Source organism: Myzus persicae, unplaced genomic scaffold (assembly GCF_001856785.1).
Source record: "Myzus persicae strain clone G006 unplaced genomic scaffold, MPER_G0061.0, whole genome shotgun sequence".
Classification (NCBI taxonomy): Eukaryota; Metazoa; Arthropoda; class Insecta; order Hemiptera; family Aphididae; genus Myzus; species Myzus persicae.
The window spans coordinates 176601-188784 of NW_019104045.1; the positions used below are offsets into that span (position 1 = coordinate 176601).

At 27.9% G+C, this 12184-nt stretch overlaps 1 protein-coding gene across 1 annotated transcript; it reads right to left on the reverse strand.

Annotated features, from left to right (window-relative positions):
- Positions 1–8: 8 nt before the first annotated feature.
- Positions 9–10222, reverse strand: LOC111038014 (UDP-glucose:glycoprotein glucosyltransferase). The gene is made up of 22 exons (XM_022320929.1): positions 9842–10222; positions 9672–9734; positions 8065–8301; positions 7763–7995; positions 7504–7692; positions 7248–7420; positions 6982–7177; positions 6705–6918; positions 5844–6648; positions 5564–5759; positions 3902–4090; positions 3612–3837; positions 3329–3437; positions 3026–3211; positions 2736–2945; positions 2258–2653; positions 1705–1882; positions 1346–1632; positions 1116–1287; positions 939–1055; positions 706–856; positions 9–236 (listed from the first exon to the last, which is right to left on the reverse strand). Exons 1-22 carry the CDS (start codon positions 9891–9893, stop codon positions 211–213), a joined length of 4605 nt encoding a protein of 1534 aa, XP_022176621.1. The 5' UTR covers positions 9894–10222; the 3' UTR covers positions 9–210.
- Between the last annotated feature and the right edge of the window lie 1962 nt (positions 10223–12184).

A 12184-nucleotide genomic window follows, 5' to 3' on the forward strand; every position in this document is an offset into this window, starting at 1 on the left:
TTTTTACAATTAAAATAAATGTAACTTCTTTATTTTTTAATTTATCATTCCTAAACAAATTATATAATCAAAAATTTAAGTATCCAACGTTTTAAAATTGATGGAACAGCAAATCGTTGGTTTCAATAGATACAAAATAAATAGACATATTATCATAATAAAACTGGAGATCATTTGAATTGTATGTAACAGTTTTCAAATATAAATCCATTATAATTCTGTGTGTACTTCTGATTCTAAAATAAGAAAAAATATGTTTTAATAAAGATTAAATAAATTCATTGAACATTGTAAAAATGTTACAATTGTCATCTCTTTCCCATATAAAAGTAACTTTGTGTGCAGGCTTTACACACAGTTGCGGCTAATGTGTGTCAAATGCTGCGCATCACTTCATTAATACATCAACTACCTAGTTTACTTTGCCTTTCTTTGATAAGATTAAGAGGACACTATACCAGCATGTGTTGTCTTTGTCTTAGAAACTCATAACATGCAGGTAGGGTGTCTTCTTAAGATTGTAAAGAAACTTTTCAACAGCGACCAATCGTCGGAAACAAAAGCTGACAATGAAAACTGATTTATCAAGAAAAGTGGTCTGACCTAACCAGACAAATATCAGTCACTATCTTAGATTACTTATATATTAGACAGATAGCAGTATGCATTTGTGATTAATCTTTGTACATTTACAAGGGCAATTACCTTTTGATTGAGTTTCGACATTGAAAACTTCATCTTCATGTTCACTTTGTCTAATTTGCAATCTTTTAATTTCATTATCATAATCTTTCCATTCGCTAACAATTCTCATAGCTGCAGTCAACTTTGCTTCTTTAGTTAATGGATTATTACACTATCATTTTAATAAAAATCAATGTATTCAAAATAAGTTTCAAATTTATAAAAATAAGATTTACTAAAAGATTAATACTTACAAGGTCAATAGTTTTGGCTGATTTTTTGGATGCATCATCACACCATGTTTCACACCAAAGCCATTCTTGTGGTAAACTTTTAATAGAGACTTGGTGAATCATGTTATTTGGCAAATCCTTTAAAAATATAACAATTAAGCTACCATATTTTATTTTATAATTATTTTTTTATCTTACCTGATCTAAATTTGATAAACTGTTTGGATCTTGACTAAGAGCTTGGTATTGACCTCTTAATCTATCACCAGCTGCTACTTTTCTAAAGCGTTTCAAATCTACTACGTACAACGCACTAATATGATAACGACGACCTTGAAGATGAGTTTTCCAGTAGCCTTGTTTCCAAAATCTTTAAACAACATCACATTTTTAAATAAAATTTAACATTATTTTTAAACAAAAATTACCTGAAGCCATCCATTTCTTTACGGCTTTCACAAAATGGAGTATATGCATATGGTGCACCACCTAAATCTAAGTCAACTAATTCCTTCATATCAGCTCGGACTACTTGATCAGCATCAACAAATATAATTTTTTTAACATCCAATGGAAAAAGAACATCCAAAAACAATATTTTATAACCCCATATAGTTCTCTGTTTTTCTGTTTGTTGATGTAGCCAACGAGGCCATTTATATTCAACTAGTTCATATTCGAATTTGTATTCTTGAGCCATAATAGGAAGAAAGTTCTAAAACAAAAAAATAAATACACCAATAATAATCATTAATCACACTAATTATAAACTCATTAAATAAAATACCTTAACAGTTGGAGAAAGATAATTTTTTAAAAACCAGAATTTTACTGGAGATTTAGTATTTTTTAACACACTCAACATCATTATTCTTAAAAATCTTTCATATAAGTGGCCTGAAGCCACAGAAAATATGTTGATGGTTTCGTCAGTTGATTTATCAGGTGAACCTGAGCTGAAAGAACTGTGAAAGATAATAAATAATATAATAATATTTAAGACTATAATATATTAGAACTAATTGAAACCTTAATTGCCCAATGACATATTTAGCTAAAAAGATTAGCATTTCCGCAAAAATTAACTTTATAGTTTAAATGGAAAAGTATGTTTTTGGTTTGTAAACGATTAAGTTTCCTTTTTTCTTCTTTAATTCATCTTACAAACAAATTGGCAATCATATATATTTAATTTTAAACATAAGAGTTCATCAAAAGTTAATCTCAATTATAAAAACTATAAATACTAGTCTCAGAATATGATGAGTGATGGCTGACACAAATGACAAGCTACATTCACTCACCTCCATATGTAAAGTTTAATTTTTATTTTTATTCACCTGGTAATTGAATTCCAAAGACCTTTGTTTTCAGCATCATCATCGCCCAAGACGTTTAAACTCTGTTTGCCAGGTTTTTTGGCAACTTTGACTTTAATTATGTGAGAACGGAATGAACTAATCAGTACTTTGATATCCATACTGTTAGGAGAACGGTCTGATCCCTCATGAGAAATAATGTCATAAATATCAGCTGAAGGGCCTTGACGAAGTCGTAACATCCAAGCCCCTGGGTTAGCTTTCATTTGGAAATAACCCAAGTTGGCCATAACTATTGTATCTACTACTACTGGATTTGACTTTGTTCCTAGTGTCATTTGGAGACCCCGGGGTGGATTCATGTTGACTGAATCATAACAATGACCCTCGAGCAGCAGATATTCCAATTCATAACGACTAATTTAATTAGAATAATAAAAAAATTTAAATGTTAGTTTACCATATACAAAAAATGTAATTTATGATTAATTATACATACCTATAAACACCCATTTCAACATCTTCAAGTCGAATGTTGTCAAGATCGTATGGAGATTCAATAGATTCAACTAACCAATTATCAGGTACATGAAGTATTTGTGTTAATAATGGACTAGTGGGCATATTAGAAAACTTTGCTATTGGATCAGGGGACAAATGGCCAGATTTATCAAAAATAACTTCAGGCTCAAGCACAAAACGATAAAAACTGAAATTTTAAATATATAAAAACAAATGCAATAAAAACATTTAATTAAAGATATTAGGACATTATATTTTATTTCTTACCTTTTAACAGGCATATCACTATTCTTATCAACACAATTAAAATATACATTTATATTAGCATTGAGTACTCGCGATAATACAGAAATAATAGATCCAACCTTTTGAGCACCTCTAGACACAGGGTCAACAATAACATTGATTTCAAAAACTGGTTCATCTTCATTGTTAGCAGTTAATTTAATAACACTTCATAAAAAAAAAAAATATTAAACAATTGTCATTTTATATGAATACTAAGTAAGGGTCATAGTGTTATACTGTATTGCAATAAAGCTATAAAATGTCATAAATATTATACTTTACCTGTGTTTATTTTTCACATCAGGTATAGAATGTCGATTTTTAGTTTGAGAACGACTACTAATTAAGGCACTGGCTTTCATTATCATATCACTTGTAATATCCATTACATCTATAAAAAATATAATGTTATTTAAATTCAATTAAAAAGACGCGTTTACTTTGGTACATCAAATATCAAGTCTTAATTCAACAAATAACTATATTACCTTTAAACTTATTAACACCAGAACAGTTTAAAAGTTAATACTTCAAGTAATTCATAAGTTTTTAAGTTGTAACATACCTGATTCTTTGAGTATATTAAGAATTTTGTTTACACTGCCCTTTAGAGTATGTTGTTCTAATAAAGCAAAATCATCAGTTAAAAAATCTTCATCATCATCAAATGGGCCCAAAATACGTCCATTAGTGATAACACCGCATTGTCCACTTTCAAAATTCAATGCTTCAAAAGCAAAGTTTCTAAATAATTGTATATCTATTTTTGACACATCAAAATGTATCTCTTCCTATCAAAAATTAAATTAAATTAAATATTAATGTTTTATATTACTTTAGTCAAAGAATTCTTACTGGTAGTGAATTTATGACTTCAATATGATTTTTATTAACATTAATTGCTTGTGATAAATGTTTGACTAATATATTCAATTTATCTTCCTGTTTAAAAGCTTCAAAAACTATTTTATTTATTTTGATTATATGTTCATCATTACTTGATGGATTGGGAATAACACCTATGCGTGATTCAGAATCAGATTTCTGTAAAAAAAAAAATATATATAATAATATGTAAGAATAAGTAAAAATTAAAAAAATGTAATTATGATAACGATGAATTTACATCATTTATATAGATAATAGGGTCAGCTACAGAAAACAGAGAAAATATGGAACATAAGACTAACATTTAATTTTAAATAACTTATAATTCATAACACTGTTATACAGTAGTAATACATAACAGAATAACCTTCATAATTAAGCGATAGTATAACATTTCAAAACTAAATCATTGTACCATATAATTAATAATATATCAAAGATCACAATTCTTTAAAATAATTTGAAAATATATAAATATTATTGTTTTCTGTTTATATAATATAGTTTCATTTTATTATATTTGATTATCTAAGTAATAAATATAAGACATAAACACAAAACATACTTATACAGTTTAAATTATGTTTTAAATAAATAATAATTAATAGAATGGTATATCTGTAATTGGGTTCTACAATAGTCTGACATGTCTAGTTTTCTCATTTAGGAATCCTAAAATTCTTGATGTTAGTGCATTTCTTTTGTGAACATGGGAACTTTATTAAATAAGCTAATAATATTCCCAACAATGAATATATGTTATCAAAACCTAGTAAAAAAAGACAAATAGTTCTATACATTGTGTGACGTTTTTGCCAAATGGTTTGAAGATTATTAAGATCTCAGGAATAGAACATAAACATACAACATTTACTTTACAAATTAAATACAAAATTATAAAAATTTAATAATCATGTCACATTTTATAGTATCGGTTGGGGCGGTTGGGCTACCATATATTATAACACACAAGCAAATTCAGATAAAGTTTAAGAGCTTTAAAAAACTGTAGCTGAGAATAACGTTGTTAAAACTGACAGTATTGGCTGTAGAAGAACTTTAAAAATGGTTTAAGCTGACAAGAGTTTTATTTGGAAAATACTACCTAATATGTTTATTAAATGTACCAAAAAAGCACTTCAAAATGAAAAATGACCCAAATTTCATAATTAATTAAAATTAAAGTTTATATATTTTTAAATTATAGTAGAGTTATTTAATGATTTAATTGTAATATGTTATGTTAATAATAAAAATCTATAAAATTAAAAGATTTAATTACAACTAATTTTATTAGATAAATAAAATATGATATGGACATACAATTTATTTTTTTTGTACGTATTTTCCAGTACCTAAGCCAGATTTTCCAATAATCCAATACTGCCCTAGTCCCATATGTGTTGGATTATTGAGAATATTGATAGAAAAATAAATATCACATTAAGATGATGCTTATCTTTTTTTTACTTTTAGCTTCAGAGGTCATTGTTAGTAGAATATGACAATATGCTTAAATATTATAATTTACGTTAAACGTAATACACATAACTTATTAATTAATATTATATAAGTTAATAATTACTATATTTTGATTTGATGATAAAATATTGTGAATTATTTGCTTACCAAATGTTCAAACGTGTTTTTGATTAACTTAAAAGTAGACAGTTTAGAAAAATCTCCAACAATCCAGTGTGTAATTGGATTAATACTAGATTTCTTAGCAAAAGTAATATAATTCATTGACTTCAAAACAAATTCATGTTTATCAGATACTTGCAAATTTTTAGTTGAATCAGTATTCAGTACACGTGAATTCAGTCTATAATAATTATAGTATGGATAAATATAAATAATTTCATGAAATGAATTGTTAATAATAATCATATTTTTTTTATTACATTACCTTGGCATTACATTTGGTTGCGTCATTAACCAATCTACTACATTGTCTGTATCAGTCAATTCTCTTTTGTATACAGCTTTTTGTAAAGTCTGTGTTTGAGTTACTAATTCTACTAAAACAGCTTCTTCGAAGTCTTCTTCAACCAAAGATTTTTCTTGTAATGGAACCCCATTAAGTAATACTTGAGGTAATTTTCTAAACCCTGTCTTTGCGACATACTCTTTTGCCAGTATTCGGGCAGTATCATAGTCAGTGTCTTCTCCAAATATTTCATCAATAAATGCTTTGGGATACTGTTTCTTAAATGCATTTAAGACATCGTCAACAATAACATCTCTGTCTTCACTAATTGATGTATAAATATTTGTTATGAAATTAAATGCAGATAATGGTTTAGATGTTTGTTCAACAATATAATTGTAAGCATTCAATATAGCTACACTAGCATCGTTCAGTCCTATAGCTGGCTTCGGCGAGACATTAAATACAATCCCAACTCGTAAGGGACTTTGATGGTTTAAAAATGAATCAGTTAATTTTAATAAAGGCCAAGAACTTTTAGAAGCTGGATTACAAACAATTACTAGATTATACAGGTTACGACGAATACTTCGTAACATGCCAGGAAATGTTGGTCGAAGCAAATCATCTACTGATGAAGGCCACCTTTTATATGTAGCATCAGTTTCTAAGTCATTTATCCATTGAATGGCAGAATCCCTAATATCAACAGCATAAGACTTTCCTTTAACGCTTCCAAAATCCAATGCCAACATAGAAGAAATAGCTTTTTTGTCTGTAATGCCTGCAAAAAATAAACAATTACAATATTTTATCTTGAATACAAAAAATATCAATTACCTATAGAATATAACCCTTCCATTATACTCAATTCTTGAGTAACTGAATCCAAAATAGTTGACATATCTGTGATGTCTATATCAAAATACATTCCATTTAATAATAAAACTGTATCAGTAGGTTGTAAATTCAGCCCCATTGAAAAACTATCTTGGTTTTTTGATACTTCGTCTCTTAGTTCTTTGCTAACTTTAACATTAGCCAATGATCTAGCCTAAAATAAATTAACATGAAAATTATACTTTAAACAGTGGAATATATTTTTGTTCAACATTACTTGAGTTGGAAAATTTTGAGCAATGTGAATAAAAGTTTGAATAGCATCTTGAGGTGGGCCACTCATAATTCTCTGTGCTGCTTGTAGGCTCAATTCTTGAAATTGCCAAGCCTTAAGAGGAGCTAGTTCACCACTAACCTCGGATAAATGAGTTCTGAATTTTAATAAATCCAGTTTTTTATCTGGGTACAGCTCACTAAATTAAATAATTAAGAGTTTATCAGTAAGAGTAGTAAATACCAAGTAGTAAAGTAAATAAAAATTACACGAGGCGTTTAAAATCAAATCCTTCAATTTCTGAAATATCTTCCTCATCTTCATTCCTATTCATATCATTTTTATCTTTAACTACACTATCATCTTCTGCTTTATATTCAGTTGATTTCATATGAAGTTCAACACCATAACCAGATAGACGGACTTTCTGTTCACTCTTTTCCTATACATAAACTATTGGTTAATATCATGAAAAATTATAATCTAAAATGAAATTATGACTACAATGTATATTAAACAAATTACTTTTACAAAATGACGTAAAACATAGTCTATAGATCCTTCTTGAGCGTATTGTTTTAACACTGAATGATAAGAAGCAAATTCTGCTGTCCCTAATTCACCATACAATATTGCTATGTTACTTCTGTTTTTAGAAGAAGGATGATGATGGTCTATGTGATATGTTTCACACAAATGTTTTGAACCTTCAGCCTATAAAAAAGGTTGTTAAAATTTTAGAAAAATGGATGTGGTTTGGATAAGATTTTAAATAAAAACTAACACTTATTCGCTGTAAAACTTTTTTTAACACGTCAATTGAACACACAAGTCCACCATCAATTTCTACAGAAGTGGAACACTGCACTCCTCTGTCAGCTGCCATTTGTGCATACATTTCAATACGAGGTGAATATGTATGCATGGACAGAGAAAATTTTAATAGTCTCAACTTAGAATTGGATAATAACACTCCAGCTTTAGATAACGCGGTCTGATATTTGATTTGATCATTATCTATAAAATGGTTATTAAAGACTTAATAAAAGTTACAAATTAAATTAATACTATACGCTTATTATATACCAAGTTCACTTAAGGCTGGATTAAGCTGTGATATACTATCTACAAACGACCATAAAGAATATGGATTTTCTTCCGCCATATATTCTGCCATTTCTAAAACAAGTGGTACCATACTCCACTTTGTATCAATCATAGTCGTCACATACTTTCCTTTTTTGGAGTTTTTATTTTCTGATTCACGTGTGAATAAAAAAAAAACACAAATCAAACCAACCATTAAATATAAGTGTGACGAATCTGAAACATAACATAAATTAATTGTAATTTAACTTAAAATAATGAATGTAATAATTATTTAATTTAAGACTTATGCTATTTTACATTACTATAAAAATGTATATTAATAAATAATATAGTAAATATTTTTAACAAAATAGGGTAGAATTAAGCATATTGTTAATGCACCATACCTACCTAGTTTTTAATAAATCAAATAATTTGTAGCTTTTGTACCACCTGTTAACTAAATAAAAAAAAAATAACTTAAATATAACATTAATTATTTCAAATTAAATTAAAACCTAAATTAAAAATTAATTGCAATTAAAAATATGCAAAAATAGAATTTTAAAATTATTTACTGTATATTTTTTTATTATTTTCTTAATTATATGCATGTATATATACTAATAAAACTAGATTTATTATCATTTTCTGAAAAAAATTAAGAATTAATTGAATTAATTAATAAAATAGTAAAAATAAATAAAACTTAAATTGAATATCCTTTTTAAAAAAATCTTAAGACTTGTCAATAAACCAATTTAAAAAAAAAAACCATCCTTCTAAGTTTTTATCAATATACAGTATTTGAAAGTAAGAAAAAAAATTATTAAATTTGACCAGAGTATAGTAACACACAAAAAAATACAGAAAAAACCAAAATGATTATGTAATAATTGATAAAGAGGTATAATAGAAGTAATAACAAAAATCTATTATTTTGGTTTAATCACTGAATATAATCAACAATCTATCTGTAGATACCAAAACTACCATTAAGATTTTTAGTGTAATGGTAGTTATTTAAATATGTTAAATGTCAAGTACATAAGAGTAATCACGAGTTTACAACAATTTCCATGTACCTGTCATTAATCTATGTACATTTTTCTAAAACACACTATTTATGTATTACATGCTAATTATGACTAGCAGATTATATAAAATTAATATATTAACAATATTTAAATGGTATATTTTTTTATCCTAGTAGAAGTTTGGTTTGTTTTCTCCAAAATATTAAATTATAATAGGTACTTTATACTTATAATCTACTTAAATTAAACAATTATATTATTGGCTATCGCAAGTAGGTAATAAGGATCCAAAGGTTTTATAAGTACTTATAGTTATTTCTGCAAAATATGTGTAATACCTATGTAATAAATTGGAAAAAATAAAAAATTTAATGTCTAACTCATTTTTTATTGTAGAAGGAATATTTATTTTTTTTAGGTTTTTTTTTTGAGGGGGGGGGGGGTCCCAGGAGTTTAATCATAAACTATAAAGTATGTATATCAATTCTTGTTGGGCGTTTTATTTTGTCCATAATTTTGCTGACATCAGGTATGTCTAAGTTAAAAAAAAAAAATCTAGGTATTTACCATTATTTTTATAATTCCGTTTATTTTTTTTTCGGTTTTGTTTAACAGGTTGATAGTGTCTTCCTGTAAAAAATTAATATAATTAGATAATACAATATTTCTATAGATTTTTATATTTGTGTTTGTAACAAAAATGTTTAGTTGTACATCAAAATAAAAATAAATCTTACTATGGTCATACTCCGATGAACTATATCTACCATAATAGTTAATGTTCGCCATTTTAGCAATAAGTTCCTTAGGCGAAATACAAGTATCTCAAATAAAATAGACTTATTGAAAATAATAATTCATGACGCTGTAAAATTTAATGAGTGAAAAAAAGTTATAAACATTTAAACATTTTAAACATTAAACAAAAATTAAATTCATATTATCTATTATACACATATCACATTACACATTTACAATTTGAATAAAATATTATAAAACCTAATAGGTAGCTAGGTACTTGACAGTTGACAATAGATTACTGACTGTCAGAATTTAATATTATTTTACTGTCCAATACCCGACACGAACATGTAAACATTAAATAAAAGATAACAATAACATAGTTGTACGTGCACAGAACAGTACGTACTACGTGATACGTTCTAACCTCAACGTGCTTACTGCTTACATGTAATCGAATTTGGTTGGTTGGTGATAAGGCTTGCCGAATGCCGGATGAGTATCATGAGTGTGACACAATTGATGAATGACGATTATTCAAAACAATTAACAACATAGTACATAGCCCCTAGGTATTATAGCCGTATAGGTAACGGCCAAAAGGTGTAGTGACTACCTATACCAATAAATATAAATAATTTATATAGGTACAATAGGAATATAGGATCATAAATCATAATTCGTAAACTCTTAACAATTTATAAATCATAATTTATGCTTTATGAGTGTAGGTATGTCTTGTTTTGGTTTAAAATTTTTTTTTTTAATGTTTTGTTTAATTGTATCTCATAAGGGTTGGAGCAGAAAATTGGATTTAATCTATATTATTGAAGATGTGTTTAATTTCTTAAGAGGGCGCCACACCCGCATGCGTTGTCTCCGTCTTACAAACGAGTAACATACCAAATTTACGCTCAGCAGTTCAAGTTGTATGCCGTTAGCTTAGAAATTAGAGTGAATTAACCTATTATGAAACTTGATGGTGAGAACTTTATCTGTGTTTTGTTGGAAGTTTTTTTACAATAATTCAGTTTTTAAGTGAGTTATGAGCATTTTTAATTTACATTTATTATACAAGCATACCTCGCTTAAAAACTGAAGTATCGTAAAAAAAGCTTCCAACAAAACACGGATAAAGTTCTTACCATCAAGTTTCATAATAGGTTAATTCAATCTAATTTATAAGCTAACGACATAAAACTTGAACTGCTGAGCGTAAATTTGGTATGTTACTCGTTTGTAAGACGGAGACAACGCATGCGGGTGTGGCGCCCTCTTAATAGGTTTAACAACAATAATAATAATTATTTTTTTAACATTTAGGTATATGGCTAGATTTTGTGGGAAGTCACAAAATGTATACGTATTCGTACAAAGTTATCACTGGGGCTGAAGATGTATGACTGACGACTGTACGAGTTTATAAAAGAAATTCCTAAATAATTGTAAATTCATTCCCTGAATTCGTAAACGCCGCCCTTGGCCGTTGAATCAACAATAAGTCTTGGGCGAAGGGGGGTGAATTGGCCATTGGGACACAGTGCTGCAGTGCAATTGCACAGTGTGAGCTGATGTCATATATTATGTCTCCGGGCCTAGTATAATTAAACCACCTGGTATTATATTATTATTTTTTTACGTCTACTTAGAAGTTAGAACAACTTAGGTGTAGCGACTAGCGGACAAACATATAATCAGCTTTGCTCCACTAAACTTTAAGTACTAATAACTAGTGGCCGAATTTTTACACAAAATTCATTATTTTTGGAGTTGTCCCCGACAGTGTTTTTGAAGTACAAAATTCGTTTCATTCACTAGAAAATCGAAAACATAAACTTTAATTCGTCGTTTTTCTAGCATTTTACCTAATCTAAATAGAAAATGTATAGTGTATATCACGGTTTAAGATAGAAATATAAAATTTTAATTTAAGCCGTGGTGTATATTTACACATTTTTGGATTAAACTTAAGTGGAAATTCAAAAAATGTTGTTCCGACCACCCATCACATTAAGTGACTTAGCGCAAACATTTAGTGGGGGGGAGGTTGAAAAACACATTCGATAATCACTGGATAAACGCAGTCGCCGTTCGTCGTAGAACCGGACGTAGAAATTCGTCCGGTGCATATATAGTCCAGGGGTAGCGAATCTTTTTCGGGTCAAGTGCCAACATTTTAAATATATAATTGAGTGCCCCCTCCCCCGAAAAAGGCATTTTTCTGAGAATAAAAGAATGTAAGCAATAATTATTATTCACATGTTATTACACGTTTATTTGTTAATTTTTATTTTATGAAGTACAGTCAGTACAGACAAAATATTATGAAATATTTCAAG

Excerpts from the sequence above, each read along its gene's own strand:
- LOC111038014 (XM_022320929.1), bottom strand. The coding sequence starts at position 9,893 with ATGGCGAACATTAACTATTATGGTAGATATAGTTCATCGGAGTATGAC. Across the intron at positions 3,438-3,611 it reads TAATATACTCAAAGAATCAG|ATGTAATGGATATTACAAGT; the intron begins GTATGTTACAAC and ends TATTTTTTATAG. Across the intron at positions 1,633-1,704 it reads ATCTTTCTCCAACTGTTAAG|AACTTTCTTCCTATTATGGC; the intron begins GTATTTTATTTA and ends TTTTTGTTTTAG.